At 52.4% G+C, this 20,818-nt stretch overlaps 8 protein-coding genes across 8 annotated transcripts; 3 read left to right on the top strand and 5 right to left on the bottom strand.

The window, feature by feature from the left end:
* Nucleotides 1-579: 579 nt before the first annotated feature.
* T310_7907 (Uncharacterized protein) lies at nt 580-1,568 on the bottom strand (the record flags this gene model as incomplete). Its single annotated transcript, XM_013469312.1, has 3 exons — nt 580-624; nt 707-1,249; nt 1,452-1,568. 3 exons carry the CDS (start codon nt 1,566-1,568, stop codon nt 580-582), a joined length of 705 nt encoding a protein of 234 aa, XP_013324766.1.
* Nucleotides 1,569-2,791: 1,223 nt separating this feature from the next.
* On the bottom strand, nt 2,792-5,371 carry T310_7906 (Arrestin domain protein; the record flags this gene model as incomplete). Its single annotated transcript, XM_013469311.1, has 3 exons — nt 2,792-3,418; nt 3,476-4,545; nt 4,606-5,371. The coding sequence occupies 3 exons, from the start codon at nt 5,369-5,371 to the stop codon at nt 2,792-2,794; spliced, it is 2,463 nt and encodes an 820-aa protein (XP_013324765.1).
* Nucleotides 5,372-6,828: 1,457 nt separating this feature from the next.
* On the bottom strand, nt 6,829-7,427 carry T310_7905 (uncharacterized protein; the record flags this gene model as incomplete). Its single annotated transcript, XM_013469310.1, has 2 exons — nt 6,829-6,857; nt 6,932-7,427. The coding sequence occupies 2 exons, from the start codon at nt 7,425-7,427 to the stop codon at nt 6,829-6,831; spliced, it is 525 nt and encodes a 174-aa protein (XP_013324764.1).
* A 975-nt stretch (nt 7,428-8,402) lies between these two features.
* Nucleotides 8,403-9,584, bottom strand: T310_7904 (uncharacterized protein; the record flags this gene model as incomplete). Its single annotated transcript, XM_013469309.1, has 3 exons — nt 8,403-9,242; nt 9,343-9,468; nt 9,519-9,584. The coding sequence occupies 3 exons, from the start codon at nt 9,582-9,584 to the stop codon at nt 8,403-8,405; spliced, it is 1,032 nt and encodes a 343-aa protein (XP_013324763.1).
* Nucleotides 9,585-10,640: 1,056 nt separating this feature from the next.
* T310_7903 (Nuclear and cytoplasmic polyadenylated RNA-binding protein pub1) lies at nt 10,641-12,446 on the top strand (the record flags this gene model as incomplete). Its single annotated transcript, XM_013469308.1, has 5 exons — nt 10,641-11,003; nt 11,191-11,292; nt 11,345-11,989; nt 12,052-12,181; nt 12,244-12,446. The coding sequence occupies 5 exons, from the start codon at nt 10,641-10,643 to the stop codon at nt 12,444-12,446; spliced, it is 1,443 nt and encodes a 480-aa protein (XP_013324762.1).
* A 1,401-nt stretch (nt 12,447-13,847) lies between these two features.
* Nucleotides 13,848-14,978, top strand: T310_7902 (uncharacterized protein; the record flags this gene model as incomplete). The annotated part of the gene is made up of 1 exon (XM_013469307.1): nt 13,848-14,978. One exon carries the CDS (start codon nt 13,848-13,850, stop codon nt 14,976-14,978), a length of 1,131 nt encoding a protein of 376 aa, XP_013324761.1.
* A 641-nt stretch (nt 14,979-15,619) lies between these two features.
* On the bottom strand, nt 15,620-17,014 carry T310_7901 (Glutamine amidotransferase; the record flags this gene model as incomplete). The annotated part of the gene is made up of 4 exons (XM_013469306.1): nt 15,620-15,930; nt 16,047-16,779; nt 16,836-16,931; nt 17,000-17,014. The coding sequence occupies 4 exons, from the start codon at nt 17,012-17,014 to the stop codon at nt 15,620-15,622; spliced, it is 1,155 nt and encodes a 384-aa protein (XP_013324760.1).
* A 671-nt stretch (nt 17,015-17,685) lies between these two features.
* On the top strand, nt 17,686-20,564 carry T310_7900 (Dynamin GTPase; the record flags this gene model as incomplete). The annotated part of the gene is made up of 3 exons (XM_013469305.1): nt 17,686-17,986; nt 18,054-20,072; nt 20,125-20,564. 3 exons carry the CDS (start codon nt 17,686-17,688, stop codon nt 20,562-20,564), a joined length of 2,760 nt encoding a protein of 919 aa, XP_013324759.1.
* Nucleotides 20,565-20,818: the final 254 nt, after the last annotated feature.

Genomic DNA, 20,818 nt, shown 5'->3' with positions numbered 1-20,818 from the left:
ATTTAATGTGGTGTGGTGTGCTGTGGTGTTGTGTGGTGTAGCGTAGTGTGCTTCAGTTGTTTGTCGCACCAGTGCATCAGAGAATAATCAGTCAGACAATAACGCACTAATTAATTAAATTGTAGTAAGCTTGCTCAGTCAATAATAACAACAATAATAATAGTAATTAATACCTTGATAATATTCCTCATCTGTGACTCAACACTAAAGAAAAAAATCTATAGAGCTCGACTTATGTATGGAGGCCTGGTCCATACGGTATATGTACTGTACATACATACCTTTACTAGCTTAGTAGGTAGACTTACTAGTTAGATAGTATACCGTCCCATATTCAACGTAAAGAAAATCAACTGTCAATTCAATTTAGTGGTGAAATCATCCTGGTCCTAGTCATCGAGTTATTTAACATGATAAAATGAAGCAGTATGTTGGCAACGACTCATTGAAACGAAAAGAAAGAAACCCCCTGTGGATAATCAGTCTGATAAGTAGGTCCATGATAACCATGATATGAATCTGACATCAAATTGTAGTCATATTTGGGTTATTTTTCCAGGACATCCTGTTATTCCTGCTTCAGCTGGTTTTGCTTGTCTTTGGCTCCCGGACCATGCAATATAGCTGGAGATCAGTCAGCAACAGCTATCGACTCAACGGACGAGACGACAGCGGGACTCCATGTCTTATTTCTATGAGTTCTTACCTGACACACGTCCCCCTCATCCTCACACTCCATCTTCTTTACCACCTCGAAGCCCAGCTTCCGATAAATCTCCACGTTGGGCACGCTCTTCGAGCTCTCGAGGTAGCATTTCATTCCCTCTTGGTCCGCCCGATCTGTCACAACCTCGAACAGTTTCCGGCCCACGCCTTTCCCCTGGGTGTGGGGACTCACGGCCACGATGTTGCAGAAATAGTAGCCCCGGGGGTCCGTCCAGATTTCCTTCTGGACTTCCTCCTGCCGGGCTTTCCAGATCCAGTACCGCTTCGTGTTGAGGCCGCCGCGACCCCAGTATCGAATGTTGTTGACTAGCTGGCGGAACGAGAGAACCCACGACTGAAACCACGAGTACCAACTCTCAGGTTCAGACGGCGGATGAGGCGGCAGCCAGCAAGACACTCCTACGACCTTGGACGGTGCGTCCGAAGACGTGCTGTCGGCCTCCTTCGCGACAAAGAAGAGAGCATTGTTGATCCCCCACAAGCAACGGGCCGTGAGCGAGCTGATGTTTCTTTGTTTATTGAACTATAGCATCAAACACCAATCATGAGAACCGCGAGTCGTGTTATCGACCGCGTTACACAACAAGGCAAGAGTGTTAGCTCGAGTTGATTCTGCAGATCGAAAACCATCTCCAGGCACGTCTTGCAACCAACGGGAGAGAGCATCAACTCCGGGATCATGGCATGTACCATCCAGTCGTGTGAACTGGCTATACAATACATACCTTGGAAGGATCGTTGAAAACCCAGCGGTAGTAAGGGTCGTCGGCAAAGGCCTGCTGGATACATTCGACGGCGCCAGGGATGTCCCCTTTGGTCAGCGGAACGATCTTGACTGACATTTCTCTAGATGTTCAAGGGAAGCCACGTGAATGATTCTCAAGAGGAAAATTGCTGCTGGCAGCTGTCTGCAGGAGTGGAAAAACGGGCATCGATGTACGGGACCAGCCAAGCAAGAGCAGTTGTCCCTGGGAGAGAAACACAATGAAAGCGACTAGAGCAGGCGCGGGAAAACTGAGGCGTTTCTTGACTGTCTCTTTATCTGCAGATGCCACCGCTGTGTTTGCCAGTGTTCCAGCTGTTCTGAAAGAGCCTCTCATCTATCCACGCTGTGTAACCCCAGGCGTGACTGCAGCTGGATAAGCAGAAACAGATCGAAGGCAGCCGGGCAAGAAAAGAATGGAGGACAAACACTCCGACTCTGAGACTGCTGCACAGGGCTGTCTGCAGGACAATCGACACTGTCAGCAAGGTCAGCTCCCGGCTCGGATAGATAAGAGATCCGGTGGAGATGGTAAGGCGAGCTGCGACAGAGGCGGGGCGAGCGGAGAAAGCGATTGAGGGAAAGAGCGAGATGCAGTGCCAGCTCAGGTGACCAGATCAGGCCAGATGCAAAGCAACAACGAGAGCGGGGGCGCTCCTTCTTTATAAGTTATTGGAACGGCAATCGGCCTGCTTCTGCAGTCAAGGCAGGAAGGAGCTGGATGGCGCATACTGCGGGAAGCAGCCCTGCCCTCTAGGCCAAGCTAGGCAAGTGCATGCGGTTGTCTTATCGCTTATCGTCGCCTTGCCGTGCGGAGTCTCTTGGCCATACAGGTGAACTCGATGGACAAGAAGGATGACGACAATATAGACGAGGAAAGGCATGGAATACGGCTCAGATGCAACAGCGGAATGAACTCCGCACAATTACTCCGTATTACTACACACATAGTCACTATACAAGAGTATGAACAACGGATAGGGACTCGTAATCGTGCATATCGTGCATCATGCTTTTCCCCGAGTAACACCATTCAAACCCTCGCCAGGAAATCGACCCATGACCCGTCCAACACAATCCCAATCCCGTCAAGAGCATGCTGAAACTCCGAATGCAGTCCCAAACCCCGTGCATGCAATTCATACATGGCAGATATCGATTATATAAAACATACATGTATACATCAAAATGCCGGTCTATCGTAGTGTTTTCTTCGCATTCCCAGACCTCGTCAGTCGTGACTCGTCGGTCGTAAAACATTAAGCTGAGACGTAACGATATCGTGTCGCGTGCGCATTGAATTCATTGAACAGTCGACTCGCCCAGAGGAACCCATTCCCGTGGCACGTCCATGCTGCGGTTGACGCGGCCCCCGGGCGTGAGAGGAACATCGACTCGACCCGTGCCGCGCTCCTCCTCCTCATGCTCCTCGTAGTATGACAGCCGCTGGAAGTAGTCGGTCAGGACCGCTTCCTGATCCGTGTCTCCCACGATCGACGTGTAATCCGGAGGCGGCGTGACCAACGGCGGCGGGGGCGGCTCAACCTCGTCAAACGCCGGCGGAGCAAAAGACGGCGCGCGGAGAAGATGCATGGGACGAGCCTCGCGCTCGTTGGGCTCATGAGCCAAGTGCGCTTGCTCCGGGCGCGCTACGCCACCGGATCCAGACGTGAAGCTTCGACCGCCGTCGCGGTCCGAAGAGGGAGTCGAAGACCCATTGCGGCGGGTCACTGGAGCATCAGGGCATCCGCATTCGTACTCTTCTGGTGGGATCACCGGATCGGACGACGGAGTGCTGTATGCCGGAAGGTAGATGTTGGCTTGCGTGGCCTTGCAGGAGAGGATATGGAAAGGAGAATCGATCGAGATTTCAAAATGTCGTCGTTTCGAAGGATCCTTCTCGTCGACTTTGGACAGACGCATGACGATCTGCGACGACCCATCAGCACCGGGCGCACGTTAGTGCGCGAGAGGAGGCCGACTTACCTTGATCCAATGATTGATCTGAATATTCTCATAGGTGGTGTCGAAATGTAGCCGTTGCGATTCATCCCTTCCCTTCATCGCATGGCAGCTGGGAAGCTGCACGTTGAACTCCATCTCCGTTGGCCCAACTCCAGTATCATTCGAGAGGTTTCCTAGCAGGCTCGTACTGTTCCGATCGACCTGTTCCTCACCTCGAGCGGCAGCTTCCCGGTTATCCCAACTGACGCCACCGCCAGCCGTCACACGCATGGTGCTCCCCGGATATGCACTCACGCTATGTGAATCGGCGCGTTTTTCAAATAAGAGGATCTTCTTGGGAGGCAGGAAGCGATGGACGGACTTGTCAGAAGTCCAATGTTGGATATTCTCGGTCACATACACCTTGATTCGGTGACATTCCACCTTGGCCAGCGGCGTCAATTTGAATGCGATTGGGACCTGAGACCCCAGAGGAAACGATTTCCCCGAGATGACAATGTCATAATGAAGCTGGTCCTCCCAGTTTCGCGAAATGGCGATCGGCTCCACCTGTTCCAAGGATCCCTCGGCTGGGGTCCGGATGACCTGAACTTCGACCGAACCCAGCAGATTCGGCCGGAAAGCACCGGATCGCTCCACGATGGCTTCGAGATCATAGCGCACGAAACCCAGTTCGGTCTTGATCGTCTCCGGGAGAGAACCATCGATGGGAAACTCGAAGGCGTAGAGATAGTCACCAGGGGGGAAAACTCGGTAGGAGCGCGAGGTGTGAGCCTGCGTGCTCGGCGGCGGGTCATTCTTTCCAAAGCTGCGCGAGTGGTTGGACTGTAGAGACAGTCGTTTGATTTCTTTCGCAGTCTCCCGGTGCACCGACGTCGTCGATCCACTCTTCAGAAGCTCGCGCGTTGTAGCGGTCACTCCCGGAACCTTCAGCTCCTTCGTCGTGCTCGACGGATGCGGCTTGGCTAGTTTGTAGCAGTGGGCGCCGTACTCGTTCTGCACCAGAGCGGTGTCGCCATGGTTGAAATAGACCATACCATTAGTCACGAGGTCCTTCTTGTCATGAAAGTGCACTTTCTTGGGTGGAATCCCTAGAAATGAGAGTTAGCAGAATGGTCGCAAGCGCTCGCCATGCAGACGTCTGTTCTTACCATCCGGCCAATCTGTTTGCGCGTGACCCCGAAAGCAGACAGATATCTTTTTTATCTTGACGGATTTTGTCGTTTTGATATGCAGATGTCCGCGCAGAATGGCCGACTTCTTCGTGCTCGGATCGTTATGGTCATAGCCGGGGAGAAAGAGCACCGGCTCCGCAAGCGCGATACTGACCGTAATGCCATTTCCCGTGGCGACGACCTTTTCGTTGCGCAAGGTCGGAAAACTCGGGGAAACGTCTGGCTCAGGGCTGTGGTCTCGGGACGCCGGTCGCGTGGCCACTCCGCCAGTCATGGAATGGGTAGACGGCGAGCTCGAGCGATTGCCAATCACATCCGGATCCATCGACGGCGCCATCTGCGCATTGTTGGAGGGCAGGATGATCTCAGAGATCGGGCGGGCGCGTCTCGACCTCGGCCGCGGCGGAGAGGCAGAGGTCTGGGACGACGACGAGGGATTGGACGACGCTCGAAAACGAAGGAATCGCTTTGCGTTTTCCCGAGACCCCGCCAGCTTTCCCAGCAACAGGACCAGATCTCTGTGATACGCTTTGGACGCGGCCGATGCGGAAGGCGAGCTGTCGGAGGTGCTGCAAGTCGAGCCGCGGCGGGCAGGGCGGAAGCGACGGGGAAGGACTAAGTGGAAGGCGTCCGGAGACGACGTCCGCGAGCACTGGTCGATCCGCTCATCATTAGCATCAGAGACTGCAGGAGAATGCGACGCAGGAAGAGGAGGATGATGACAACTGAGTTGAGCGGCCATCATTGTCTGCAGAGGTCCAGAAGCGAGCGACCACCACCGCAAGCGTGGAGAGGCAAAGACAGGTTCAATAATAAATAGTTAGCTGCCCCAGGCCCAGCTGGCAGTGTTGCACAGCGCGGGCCAACTATTATTCTTATGGTATAGAGTGGACAACCACGCAGGGGAAAAAAAGATGGGCCTTTTTTTTTGAGACACCAGTCACTGCTTGTCCTTTTTATTATTATTCGTCATGCAGGCATGGGGAATGGGTGCAAATGCTGAGAGCGACAGGGCGGAGAGTATATCAAGTCGGACGGGACGGACACTTACAATGAGGATGTATATAGCTAGCTCGACAGGAAGGACGACAGACCCTCAACAAAAGTATGGACGAGGAATCTGCACCAGCGGCAGTCCCACACGCGGTCAGGAGGCAAGCACGGCAGTCGTGTGATGCGATGGGTTCATGCCACAGGTCATCCAGGTCTAGCCTCAAAAATCGGGACCAACGCCGCGGCGGATGCGAAGGCCAGTGCAACGGCGAGTACGGAGTAGTCGGCGACAAAAGGGCGGTAGAGAGGGAGGGGAGCTCTCAGGCCGTGCACGCTATACAAGATAGATATCGACTGGGGATGCCCGGTTTCTGCGGCGGCAAGGACCTTTTTCAACCGGAATGCAGTCCAGGCTGGCGATGATGACGCGGGAGCCGTGGATTGGGGCCAGCGGGGGCCCAGCGGTGCAGGTGGGCTCCCCTATCGCTTAACCATTAACGAACACTCCGGGCGACGCTGACTATTGCGGCGATCCAGCCCACCTGTCTGGTGCATCATCGCCGCTGCTTACGGATGCTTAGCTGCTGTGGACGGGCCGGTCGGCAACGCAGCCGGACAGCGACCCAGAAGAAAAGAAATCTTAATTCCCTCGATTCCGCACTGCTGGCTCCGGCCAAAACTCGGGATCGGGACAGAGGGAGTGGACGGAAGTCCTCCGTACACAGCAGTCGACAAAAAAAAAAAGAGAAAAAGAAAAGAAAAGACAAAACAAGGTTGACTGATGCTCTGGACAATCACATCGACGGTCGATGTTCTAAAATGGGCATCTGCGGCTGGGCGGAGTTGACGGAGGACAGTGCAGCATCGGCGCTGCACTTCCGTCGACGCGAGCCAACCAGTCGATCGCAACGAGTGCTGGCCATGAGCAAGAAATCGATGATGTGCAATGACACTGGACAGATGCATGTCGTTTAACTGATGCCATGCAGCCTCTGGGCGCCAGAGAGGCTGTTTCTCATCAGCAAGCAGCGATAGTTCGGCCGGTGGTTGCGGGGGATCATCGCTTAGCTTAGCGGCAGATCCCAGCCTGGACGAAGCATTCTCAGCCAACCGACCGCCAGGCTAAGCGTAGCGCAATTGCGGACCCCTTCGCGTGCGAAGCTTCACAGTAAAAATTTCAGCAGCAGACACGTCCCATGCTACTGATCAAGCAATGATCGGCTCGCAGTGATCGACTAGAGCATCCTTAGTCAGGCGGTGGCTTACCGACATCACTGTCGTCACCGTGTCACATGTTTGGCTAGCCTACATCCAGACTGTAAAGCTGCAAGTGAAAACTCTTGCTGCCCGAGGCTGCAATCCAGCACAGCTCTACGGACGCCCATCCATATTTCCCTCATTAGGAACAACAATAACAGACCAGAAGAGACGGTCCAGAGCCATGTCTTTGGTCGACGCCGTCCACGGCACGTTTCACGGTTGCGAAGCTGCGAGCCGATCGATGACCTCATCACCCGGCCCTGTCCTTCGGCCTGCTTTCCGTGCGCCACATGCGTGCCGTTGGAGGACGTCACTGTGTCCTTTCTGATCGGGTCGTGAATAATCTCCATGATAGTCTGATGTACAGTTTCCTCATTGCGGAAGACGTCTCCGGCAGTCGACTGTGCTGTGGCCAGTTTCCCTGCTTCCTGGACAACAGCGTTGGCTCTACAGAAGGCGTGGCGAAGCCGTATTACATCATCCTGAGGTTTTTTGTCTGGATCGGATCTGCCGCGCCACTCCTTCTTCGGCCCAGGACCCGGCATTTTTCCAGACAAAACAATAATCCATCGACGATTAATTAAAAAAAAAAGAAGAAGATCGATTTCGGATCGACTTCGAGCACCAATCATGCGTTTCCTATATCTGGCCTTACGGAGTACATGTACTGTACCTCGCCATCGGGGCGAATCTACTACGACTATTACCACCGAAATCAATTAATTAATCAATCAAGGGAACCTCATACTGGCGTAACGTTTAATTTAGTTTACTCTAAAATGGAAGATACCTGAGTCAGTGGCTGACTTATAGGAGTATATTTAACTAGTTATTGCAAGCGAATGACTAAGAGTGCATGTGATTTCAATTTGTCAGCACAGCACTGCTTCTTTCAATCAAATTCTTTAGTTAGGTAAGTTAGCTTTTTATTTATTTAGCCGAGCCCGCTGAAAAAAAAAAGGCAATTATTACCTAAGGTAAAAGTAAAGGTACCTAACCATGGAATTTTCGAGAAAATCGAACATGATGGATGATCGATACTGATCTACTGCTTCGTATACCTGGTAAAGAATAGCTAGCTAACGGATAAGTATACTTACTCCCGCTCCCGTCATCAAAGACTCAGAAGTACATACGTATACTTTGGCTAGTTTCAGAGTAATCTACCTATCTAACCTGTTGATAATAGCCTCTCTGGTGTCAATTGTCAAAAGAAAATTTACTATTTTTTAATGCTTAAACTAAAGATGGCATACCTACATGCCGGTCTATGTGTTCCAGCCGGTCCGCGCTCGATGGCATGGCAGAGTCTTGCCAAACCAGGAGGGATGACTGTCTACTGAACTGATGGAATAATGGTATGATTTGGAAAATACGAAGACAATTATTTGCCTACACGAGATTTGTTTTTTATTTCCGGGCTGTGTGAACGTGTATTACTGGCTAGACATCACCAGCGTCGTTGTAGCATTATATTTTATCGTATATGATTCTGTCTCAAGTACATACATGCCATTCGATTAATTAAACCACGAGTCGTCCAAGTCGCCAATATTCACCAATCCGTCCCCTCCCAGCATATTCTCGTCGCCATCGCCCCCGGAATTGTCCTTTTCCATAAAAAGATCATCAAAGCTCGACTCGCCTGGCGCCATGACCTCGTCCTGCCCCGCGTTCCTCTGCCCGTTGGACTGTCGGTTCATCTCCTCGTTGAACTTTTGCAGTTCAATGTTGAAATCGTCTCCCGCATTATTGGCGGCGTAGCTCTCCAGTCCCGGGAGGAGCGAGTTGATCGAGCTCTGCTGCTGCTGCTGCTGATCCCGGGCTTGTTCGTTGTTGTTCGTCCCACCGGCATTCACGTTGCCAGCGTTGGAGTCCATAAAATTGGTCCCTGCGAGGAAATTCTGGTTCCCGATCTCATCGTTGGCAAAATTCAGATGGATGTCAAAGTCATTAGCGCCATCACCGGTGACAGGAAGCACGGAATCGAAATTCAATTCCTCTCCTGATGTTGATGGGTGCGCCTGATCACCCGTCTTCGTCGTTTCCTCTTGCTTCTCAGTCTTCACGGCTTCCCTCTCAGGAGTGCTCTTCGCCGCCGGTGCAGAACCGTCCATCTTGGCATCAGTCTCTGCATTCACTTCGGATGGTATCGTCTCAGATTGCTCTGTATTCTCTGAAAGTCCGGGCTTTTCTGCTGCATCCTGGGCTGTGTCTACTGTAGTAGGAGCCTCAGCCATTGTCACGTCTTCTGCAGGCTTAGATTCACTGGGAACAGTGGCCGGTGCTGGAGACGGTGCAGCCGCTTTCCTGGCCTTGATAGCTTCATATTCTTTCTCTAAAAGTGCCTTGGCGATAAACTATGTTCACGTGAGTAATATGTAGTAAGGAGAGCTATCTTTAGGCTTTTTAAGGGTGATCGAGAGTCTTTAAAACGGGGATTTATTCAAGCAGACCTACAATCTGTTCTGATAGATTGTCTAGCGCAAGCTGGAAATTTTCGTATGCAGAAGGGATCGCCGCTTTCAACTGAGCTCTTGATTGCATTGATCCCGATGAGCGGAAGAAACGACCAGTGTCAATAAGCTTCAAGCTGTTAGATTATGCCTGGAAAGACGGATCTGACGCAATCGTACCGTTTGGTTGACCATGTCTGACAGGACACCCAGTGCCTCAGGATTCGCAGAGCTCGAGGTCGCCATGATGACAGAGCTCAGAGCAAAGTAATGAAACCTATGACGTCCAATATAATGAATACAATAGCAACGTGCTAGGGCGTTTGCGCCAGGCCCCAGATGTAGACGTAAGCAAGAGTGACAAATTAGGATATCAGCCACAAGTAGAAGAGTGGGAGAAGATGATAGCCAGGCACAGCAACATGCCAGACGGTCTGATTAGACGTTCTTTGAAAGGAATGGGTCCTTTCCAGGTGGAGAGACTGGAATGTTCATGGAGGGATTAAGCACGTGTGCAGTGACACTCTCTGCCAAGCTCACACCTGGCCAGGCTCAATGCGAAACCGGTTTTCCTGCCATCCCATGCCGTCCAACACTGGCGACGATGGCTTTCAGCGCAAGGCCGCCAAGAACGATGCATCTCGCAATGGTCGCGGCCTCCGGAGCAGGCGACTATGGAGAGCTTGCGGAGGGCGGGGCTAACCAGCTTGGGTTTAGCGTGCCCCCCTCAAGCGGCTCTTGCCATCCAAACTTCTCGTCCACTTTTGTCGCTCCATCAGGACCGAACCCCCCATAAATAATAAAGAACCTCTTCTTTGGTCCGCCACGTCACTTCCTCTGTTACGCTCTGCTTTGCAGCTTGTGTTGGTGCTGGGTTCGAGTGGTTGTTTTCTTCCTTTTTTCTGCTGTTTTGCTTTTCGTTTCTTTTTCTCAACCGCATCACTAGCCTTCCCCGTTTATTCACGGGAAGAGCCCGTGATCTGCGTTGACTAGAAAGGCGTTTGTTCGAGTCATTCCTCTCCACCCCGGCATCAGTCTGGGCTTCTTTCTCATCCGACCGTCTGTTTTGTGGAAGATTCGTATCTACGCTTAGTTCTTGCTGTCAGAGTTTCAGCGCCTGTTTTAGCCGTTAGACCGCTTTTCACCTTTGTCTGCGGCCGTCCATCACAGTCTTGCGTCGTTCTATCGTCGATTGAATTCAGCTTTGCGCTGGTGTGGAATCCCACCTGACTTATAAACGTTCCCGGTCGATTTCCTCAGTTTGTATCCGTTAATCGTAACCCTCCACGATCTTCTTTCGCCATGGCAGAAAACGCGCCGCCCTCGACCTCCTCGAGCCTTCCCCCTCCTCCTCAACCATCTGCTGGCGCCCCCGGCCAGCAACAGCAAGGCAATGGCCAAGGAAATCCATCTCACATGCCCCCGCCTCCCGTGGTGATTCCGCAGAATACAAACCCAATCCCGACAGCGATTACCTCCCCAATGTCTGGGAACCTGATGTCGCCTACCAACACAGGTGGATATGTGCGCCGTGCTGCTCCAGAGCCGAATAAGAGGGCTTTATATGTTGGCGGCCTGGACCCTAGAGTTACGGAAGACATTCTGAAGCAGATTTTTGAGACCACGGGCCATGTGCAGAGTGTGAAGATTATTCCCGACAAAAATGTGAGTGCTCGGCGGAGACAGTCACTTGACCTTTGTTTACTTCACTGTCCTCTTTCACGACCACTATTGCTCTTTCACCAAACCCTTACTTTGTCCCTCATCTCAACAAACCAACCTTCTTTCTCTCACCACTTGCTAAGACTCGATTGCGCCGAACGCTGAGATGCTGACGCCTCGTTGGCCACAGTTCCATAACAAAGGCCTGAATTATGGCTTCGTCGAGTACGACGACCCCGGTGCGGCTGAGAGAGCAATGCAGACTCTCAACGGACGTCGTATTCATCAGTCGGTATGTGGATTCTAAGGGAGCTCTTTATGGCCCATACCTAACAGTCTCGTAGGAGATCCGTGTGAACTGGGCCTACCAGTCCAGCAACGCCAACAAAGAGGACACGTCTAACCATTTCCATATCTTTGTGGGTGACTTGAGCAACGAAGTCAACGATGAGGTCCTGCTGCAGGCCTTCTCGGCTTTTGGTTCCGTTTCTGAAGCACGTGTGATGTGGGATATGAAAACTGGTCGCTCCCGTGGCTATGGCTTCGTTGCCTTCCGCGAGCGTGCAGATGCCGAAAAGGCCATTAAGTCCATGGACGGTGAATGGCTGGGTTCTCGTGCCATTCGCTGCAACTGGGCCAACCAAAAAGGACAGCCTTCCATCTCACAGCAGCAGGCTATGGCAGCCATGGGCATGACGCCCAACACCTTTGGTCATCACCATTTCCCTACCCATGGTATTCAGAGTTACGACATGGTTGTCAACCAGACTCCCCAGTGGCAGACAACATGTTATGTTGGCAACCTCACCCCATATACCACCCAGAACGACCTCGTTCCGTTGTTCCAGAACTTTGGCTATGTCGTCGAGACGCGTATGCAGGCTGATCGGGGTTTCGCTTTTATCAAAATGGACACGCATGAGAATGCTGCCATGGCCATCTGTCAGCTCAACGGTTACAACGTCAACGGGCGTCCGCTCAAGTGCAGTGTATGTGTTTTTCCTTTTTTTGGTCTTCTCTTGATCTGCTTGTTTGGCTGACACTCTCCCAGTGGGGCAAGGATCGTCCACCAACCGGCCAGTTCGATGGTTACAACGCTCAACAGGCTGGCGCCCCCGGCTTCAACGCGGCCCCCTACTTCTCTCAATACGGTGGCCCGGGGGGCCCAATCAGCCCTCAAGGTATGTTTGCACCTTAGAAAGCAAGGACCGCTTCAAATCCATACTTATGAAGTTCGCTACAGGTCCTGGTCCTGCTGGCCGCGGTTGGGATCAGCAGGCTGGCACCTTCGGTGCCGCACCTGCAGTGCCCGGACAAGGCTACGGCCAGACGCCTGCAAGTGCAGCTGGTTACGGTCGCGGCCAAAATGTTCCTGGCTCTTCTTGGACTCAGCCGACCAATGCCAACTTCGGAAACGGCTTTGGCGCTGGAGGCTATCAAGCGTAGTCAGTGTTTAACTACTGCTTCATTTAGCAGCCTGTCTTTCGGCTGAATTCGGTGAGGTGCAGCCCTTGTCTGCATCCGAAACGGTGTCGTGACGCTTAGTTCTTCCCTTCCATTTTGATATCTCATCTCTTTCTTTTTCTTATATCAGTACTTACCTGCTTCTCAGATTGTTATTCCAAGTGGGTTTCGAGCGATTGTTTCTGTTTCTTGCAAGACTTTTTTTTTCCTCTTTTCAATACGACCCCTTATCTTTCTTTTTCAGTGGAAATTGTCTATGTCTTTCCAGCCAATACCCCAAATCGACTCTGATCTTGGACTGTTTACCTTCTTTTGGTCCTGTAGCGTATTCACGTGTCTGATTGATAGCTTCTTTTGGCTCTTGATGCTTGTGTGCTCTTGAGAAAACAAAAAGTTGCTTCCTGTCTTCTCTCTACTCTGCTGCTTTTTTTTGGTGTCTGTTAAACAATTTTTATCTTTTCTAGTTTGCTCTCATACCTTTTCATTTGTGTTTATGGCCTATTAAGCAGACCGGATTTCTTTTCTTGCACGCACGAAAAGAGCTCACTGTCGGACAGTTCATGCGTCTTATGAAACCCTTTTGCCAACGCTGCAACGAATTTCATATGGAAAGGAATTTAGTTGTTCATCTTAGGGGGTCTCTAGCAATCTCGTCCTGATGCTTGATCATCTCCTGGGGCCGTCTTTTACTCGGCGGCTGTGATACCATTTTTGTTCTCTTTCCCGTTGCCATCTCTTATTTCGAGACGTCCGTCGTTCCGACCTGGTTCCTTTGTCAGTCATCTTCGGCAGCGTGAGACGACCTTTTCATGCCTTTTGATCGTAATCTTCTACCCTTTTAGTATAATGCAAGCTGCAGGCGAACATCGCCATGGCAAATGAATGTGATGACTGCCGCTTATTGCATCCGATGACGTTTATCCGACTGTAGTACGTGTACGATCCCCCAAAGTCAAAAAAGGGTCTTGCGACCAAAATTGTATGCGCCTCATATCATTGAACTCTCCATCCCAGTTCTCTTCCCTCTCCTTGTGCTCAGTATATTGTCCACCAAAGCCTAGAACTACCTGTCGAAGAGCTTGCCAATTGGATAACTATCTGGAAGTATCGAATGGTTAGAACTTATGGTAGACCAAACATACAGTACGTAGTATAAATTACTAGGCAGTCAGGGGCAAAGCGGGTGTCCCGTCGGCCCGAGTCGCGACCAGGCAAGGCCGGCGCCAAGCTTTGGAGGACAACCCCGTGGATGCTCCAATCTAGCTCCACTCCTTCCATCGCAATGTCAACACGAGAAGAATCGAACCAGCAAACGCTCCTTAGTCATTCTGGACATTGAGTCATTAGGGGTGGCTATTTTCCAGCGCGCCTCACTTGCTCTCAATGGAAGATGGAGGTGGGCATCCGCCAAGTACTAAGACGGCCGACGATGGGCAACTTTCAGGGAGAGCACGATCGGGCAGCGCCAGCAGCGCCCACAGCCACAAACGAAGCCTGTCAGGGACGTTACTGTCGAAGTTGTCGTTTCTGCGGATGAGCCAAGTGACTGAGGGAACCGCGCCCAAAGACCAGTCCGGCCTCGATGGCGACGGCAGCGGTGATGTCAGCCCTGGGTCGAGGAGCGGAAGAGCCATGGCGACAGCCATGCAGCACCAGAGAAAGATGCGGAGGAGGCGGGGCTCGCTGAGGAAGACGGCACTACTGGGCACACGGCTTGAGTCCAAAGAAAAGAAAAGTCCCTCCGCCAGGAGCCAGGATACCTTCCACGGGGAGTCGAGTGGTTACGGCGCTGGCGCTGGCTCTCCCCAACGATCGCCTATCAGTCCTACTTCCCCAGACAACGAGATCACCCCGCGGGGCAGTATCGACTGCGATAAGTCCAATTCTGCTCCCTCCTGGCCTCGTCAGCGTCCTGCGTTGAATGTATCTACCTCTCACCATCAGCAAAACCTTAACCCTGCCAGTCCCAGCTTGGGTGACGAAACGACCACGGATGACGAAGAAGGGGTGTCATTACCGCGCCTCAACAATCCAATCTACCCCCGCAATTCCTCCGGCAGCAGCAGCAACGGTGCCTCCTCTGGCATGCCTGTTCCCACCCCTTCGTCGAGCTCGGACTCGTACTTCCCTATCCAGCCCGACACCATGGCGAGACAGGTTCGAACCACGCATCGCGCTCGGTCCCCGCTCGCAACCCATTCGGTGGAAATGGCGAACCAGGAGGGGTGGGATTATTCCGAGACGGAATGGTGGGGGTGGATCATCTTGATCGTTACGTGGCTCGTGTTCGTCATTGGCATGGGGAGCTGCTTTGGGGTCTGGAGCTGGTGCTGGGACGTCGGAGAGACCCCGTATGCGCCTCCGGAGCTCGAAGACGATCCCACTCTCCCCATCGTTGGATACTACCCAGCCCTGATGGTCTTGACGGCGGTTATGGCATGGGTGTGGGTGGTGGTCGCGTGGGTGGGGATGAAATACTTCAAGCACGCAAATATCCCTGGCGACGACGGGTGACGAAGGTCTGTCTGAACAGCAAAGAAAGGAAGAGAAGAGAAGAGTTTAAAGCGAAGAAGTCCAGTCACTCCAATGCGGAGTCGATTGAAGGAGTCATCGCACTCCTTCCGGTCACGACTGTGTCATATCCGTGGACGAGAGGCCGCTTATAGGCAGGCTCTTGCTACTGAGCAGATGCAGAAGATATGCAAAGCGCCTCTATACTCGGTATGCTCTTCTTCCTAATCACGTAAATCGCACACAGCATTGCAAGAATTTTTTTATTAAAGTTTTTTCAAAATCACCCATGCTAATAAAAAAAAAGCAGTCCAAAGGCGAAGAAGAAGAAAAGTGACCCGAAAATAAAACAGCTTTCTATATGGATACATTCCAAATCCACCAATTTTCAAACGCCAAATCCGGTAAAACCGACCGATCCTTATTCATTATACGCGTCTTCCCTCCCCTTTGAACTCCGTCCAACTCCTTCCATGCAAAAAAAAATCAGAATTTCAAAACGAAAGCCAACATTTTTTTTCGCCCTTCTCACTTTTCGCTTTTTTTTTCGGGGACACATAGGTCTCGGAGGGTATATTGATACAGAGTCGTTGGTGCCAACATAATCAGAAGTTTTGAAAACTCAGAAGACGCACGTTGGGCGGTCAAGACGCAATCTGGACCTGGGCGATGTTCTGGGTCAGCTCATCGAGCCGGGCCCGCCCGTTGGTATGCTCCTCTGCAGTCTGCGAGCTAGAGTTCGGATGGCAAGCTGGAGGCGGCAAGGAATCATTGGCAGCTTGTGGCGCGACGGTACCTCCGGGCGCGCGGCTGACCAGACCCTTGGAGACTGCGTAGACAGATGATCGGTCGTGGTTCGGGTCATCGTTGTAGAATTCATCCAGGATTGGATGCAGGAGCACGGTCTGTTTGTGGATGGTCAGGATTGAGTTTGTTGGAACCGTCACCCAGTTATCTAGACGATAGTGTATATATGTCAGCATGTACTGCTAGACCATATCATATATAGTAATATAATAATGTTCTTAAAAAAGAGAGAGAGATGCTCTTCTGCAGGTTGCTTCAACTTACGTCTCTCGAATGTGATGGGCTCACTGGCCACCAAGACAATGTCCGCTCCCTTGTCGTGGCGCTCCATCTTGAAATGACCCTTCGTCTTGCCTTCTTTCCACTTGGTGCCCGAGGAAAAGTAGAGACTCGCGGGCTCATCCGTCTTGCTGCTGACATAGCGGGTGCACACCACCGTGTGCCCGTCTGTGACGGCAAAATTGAGCAAGCTCCGCGTCTCGACATCGGTCACGTTGTATTTCTCGGGGATCTGGCGCACGAATTCATTGATCTTGGCAATGGTCTTGATCATGACCCGGCGCAGGAACTCCTGTCCAAACCCTTCCGGGCCCGGATCCGAGCTCGGATCGGCGCCCTCCTTCTCCATCAGGTCGAGGAACAGCGCAAACGCCCACTCGCTGTCCGTGCCGCCCTTGACGCCCAGGTACCAGCGGTCCGCGAGCGAGTCGGCTAGCGGTCGCTTGATGTACTTCCAGCCACCGATGTTGCCGTTGTGCATCCACATCAGCGAGTGGTGCTGGAAGGGGTGGCAGTTGTTCTCTGCCAGGGTGCCCTCTGTGGTGGCTCGCACATGGGCGAAGATGAGGTTCGAGCAGGTTTTGCTCGCCAGACGCTCCAGGTTCTCACAGTTCCAGGCCGGTAGCGTCGACGTGAAGATGCATGGCTCCGGCCCCAGCTTGGGGTCTGGGTAGAAGCCGACGCCAAAGCCATCCCCATTGACGGGACGACGAGTGTCCTGTTGAGTCGAGTCAGAACCGGGAACAATTGCTAATAGAAGTTTTTGGACCTTACCAATCTCAGGCGAGAATCATAGGATTGAGTCAGTATTGAATGACTGGGCTCTGTGACGAGCTTGCTGAGTAGAATTTCATGTCTGCCCTTGTAGACCTAGAAAGAAACAAGGGTCAGCGAGTTGCGTTGCTGTTTTCTCTCCACAGATATAGTTCCTGCCTTACCAAAAAACGACACATGATGGGCTGTCACTGGCTTTGAGTTTGCTGTTCGAAAAACATGGATTTCAATTGATTCAAATATTGAAGGGTAATTGAATTAAAACAGTGGACAGCGTGTAGCAAAAAAAATTAAATCAAACTAAAGACAAAAAAGAAAGAAGAAAAGGCTGTGTTACAGACGACAGGGGGGCTACAGGCCAGATAAGACAGTACAGAAGCAGTCGCCGGTGAAGCTCCGGTCTATATATGCAACAAAACACAGTGTACGGCCACGAGAACAAACTCGACACCAGAGGCCCAATAAATGAAGCTTTGCATTGACAGGCGAATAATATCAATGCAGGCCAAGAATGCCGTCTGGCCGATGTTCCTGGATTGTTCGCTTCCTCATATGCGTCACGCCATCACTGTTTGGCGGTGAGGCCGAAATCGCCGCCCTTCAGCCAGACATGTGACTCACCGCTTTGGCAGCCGGAGATCGGGGAGCGCGCGTTCAGGAGACTTGCCATGGGCGGATCTGCCACGCCCCAGCGTTCCCTTCCATCGCCACTTCGTGCTTGCTCGACCGCGGCACTCCTGCTGTGTCGAGCAAAAAAGACTGATTCCAGTACCTCCGCGAGGCCGGGCCCTCGCGATGGTGTGAACTTTTCTCCCGTCATTCTGCCCCAACATATGACCATTCAACAATCATGAGCGGGAGGATCCTCTCCCATCGTCTGACTCCGCTGCTGCGGAGGGGCTTGCTAGCCCGCTATGTGCACAACACCAGCAGTCGAGCGGGTGGCCTCTTGAGGGCAGACAGCAATGCGGCGTTGCGAGGCCGCGCCTGGCCTGTCGGCGCCAGCTCTATCCACAACAATGTTCCCGCGGTGCGGTCCATCTCGTTCGCAAGGATACTGCCGCGCCTGGCGATCAAGCTGGCACGCGTCCCGGCGATGTTTGGAGGAGCAATGATTGCAGGCATCGCTTACCTGCAGTATCAGGCTACGCGTACGTAAACGCCCAGAGGTTGGGGCTTCGGAGTTGGAACTTGGCTGACTGAATTCATTTTACGTAGAGGCCGGGAACTATGCGTTGGACATGCTTAAACAGGCCGGCGAGACCGCTAGTGACGCTGCGACGAGTCTATTCCAAGGGCTTCAGGATGTCGCGGCACAAACGCATCGTGGCTGGCAGAAAACAAAGGAAGAGATCGAGTTTCCGGAGTGGATGCAGAGAATCTTTCGCCTGAATGAAGAGTCCGAGTCTGGAGGCGGCAGTTCTGACGGTGGTGGTGGCTCTCCCAAAGAGAGTCGCGTTGGTGCTGCTGCCGCTGGAGCGGCCACTGGGACGGCTTTCGGCTACAGTCAGGCTGACGATGATGATTCACGGCTCCACACCGAGGCTGAAGATGACCAGATGATGGTTCTGACGCGGAAGATGATCGAGATCCGGAATATATTGCAGCAGGTTGGGCAATCCAACACTCTGACCTTGCCATCGATCGTCGTGATTGGATCTCAATCGTCTGGCAAGAGCTCTGTTTTGGAGGCCATTGTCGGTCACGAGTTTCTGCCAAAGGGCCAGAACATGGTGACGCGCCGACCGATCGAACTCACGCTGATCAACACTCCCAACGCCCAGACGGAGTACGGAGAATTCCCAGCTCTCGGCCTGGGAAAGATCACCGATTTCTCCCAGATCCAGCGCACGCTGACGGATCTCAACCTGGCTGTGCCCGAAAAGGACTGCGTCAGTGATGACCCTATTCGGCTTCACATCTATTCTCCGCATGTTCCGGATCTCTCTCTCATCGATCTTCCTGGGTATATACAAGTTGCCGGTCGCGACCAACCAGCTGAGCTGAAACAGAAAATCTCCGATCTCTGCGACAAATACATCCAAGCACCTAATATCATTCTGGCCATTTCCGCTGCGGATGTTGACCTGGCCAATTCGACCGCCCTCCGAGCCAGCCGCCGAGTGGACCCACGGGGCGAGAGAACGATCGGAGTGATCACGAAGATGGATTTGGTCGATCCGGAACGAGGTTACAGCATGCTTTCCGATAAGAAATACCCCCTTAGACTGGGTTACGTGGGCGTGGTGTCTCGGATTCCTCAAACGACCGCCCTCTTCTCTCGCGGAAGTGGCAATATAACCAACGCGATCGTGAAAAATGAGAATGCTTATTTTTCAGCACACCCGGCAGAATTCGGCCCCGGATCCGACGTGTCAGTCGGGGTGCCGACTCTTCGCAAAAAGCTGATGCAGGTTCTCGAACAAACCATGGCGAGAAGTCTGGCCGGTACGAGGGATGCCATCAGCCAGGAACTCGAAGAAGCGACCTATGAATTCAAAGTCCAGTACAATGACCGTCCTCTCAGCGCGCAATCTTATCTGGCTGAGAGTCTAGACAGCTTCAAGCATTCCTTCAAGGAATTCGCGGAGAGCTTTGGCCGTCCTCAGGTTCGAGAATTGCTGAAGAACGAACTAGATCAGCGGGTCATGGACATCCTTGCGCAAAGATATTGGAACAAGCCTATCGAGGATCTGTCGGCCGCTCCTCCTGAGCCAGACCCGCTCAGTGACCTCCCCAAAGCCGATCCCGACTCATTGTATTGGCATCGGAAACTCGACGCTTCAACTTCTAATCTTACGAAACTGGGTGTCGGCCGATTGGCCACTACTGTGGTTGCCAGTGCACTGCAGAGCCATGTTCAACGTCTCGTGGCCGCGTCCACATTCTCAGCGCATCCATATGCCCAAAAGGCGATCATGGACGCTTGCAACACCATCCTCAACGACCGGTTCTTTAGCACTAGCGACCAGGTCGAGAATTGCATCAAGCCGTACAAGTACGAGATCGAGGTCGAAGAGCCAGAATGGGCAAAGGGACGGGAAAACGTATCCAAGGTGCTGAAACAGGAGCTCCAAGCCTGTGAGGCTGCTCTTAAGCAGGTCGAAGAGAGCGTCGGCAGGCGGAAGCTGAGGGATGTGATGGCTTTCGTTGACAAAGTCCGGAAAGGCGAGGTTGTTCCAGAAGGGAACGGCGCCGGGGGTGCAGGAGGATTTAGCGCTGCATTGCTGCAGAAAGGTTTGTTGACATTCGAATTTTTTTTTGGCCTTACTTAGCTCACCATAATCAGGCCGTGAGGGTATCTTCCTCCGCGATCGAGCCGAACTCATCAAGATGAGGCTCCACGCCATCCGCTCGAAACAATGTGCCTCCCTGAAGAACAAGTACTATTGTCCGGAAGTTTTCCTGGATGTGGTCGCGGACAAGCTCACGTCCACGGCCGTTCTCTTCCTCAATGTCGAGCTGCTGTCCGAGTTCTACTACAACTTTCCCCGCGAGCTGGATCAGCGACTGGGCCGGCGTCTCTCTGATGCGGAAGTCGAGCGATTTGCGCGAGAGGATCCGCGGATCCGGAGACACCTCGACGTGATCAAGAAGAAAGAGATGCTTGAGCTCGCGCTGCAGAAGATCGAGAGTCTCCGCCAGCTGGAGGGACGGTCCCGAAGTTCGGCACAACAACAGAGTTCGACCGGTTCCAAAGAGAGAAGTCGAGGCTGGAGCCTTTTCTGAGTAGTTGAACCCAGACAGACACATCACGACGATTACCCTTCTTTTCTTTCCCTTCTCCTCCCTTTTCTTTTATCGTACAGTACATATACCGGGAGCTATTGTTTGGTTCATCGGCGGAATCCCATCACATCAGATCACACATCACACCTTACTCACTTTTATTTCCCCCACCCTTTTCTTTGGACGGCGTTCCCCCTTTTTCTTCTTTGTTAGAATTGAATCTCCTCCTCCTCCTCCTCCTCCTCCTCCTCTTC

This window comes from Rasamsonia emersonii (assembly GCF_000968595.1).
Source record: "Rasamsonia emersonii CBS 393.64 chromosome Unknown ctg1118621760606, whole genome shotgun sequence".
Taxonomy (NCBI): Eukaryota; Fungi; Ascomycota; class Eurotiomycetes; order Eurotiales; family Trichocomaceae; genus Rasamsonia; species Rasamsonia emersonii.
The sequence above is the reverse complement of the archived record's forward strand: the minus strand, read 5'-3'. Positions and strand labels throughout refer to the sequence as shown.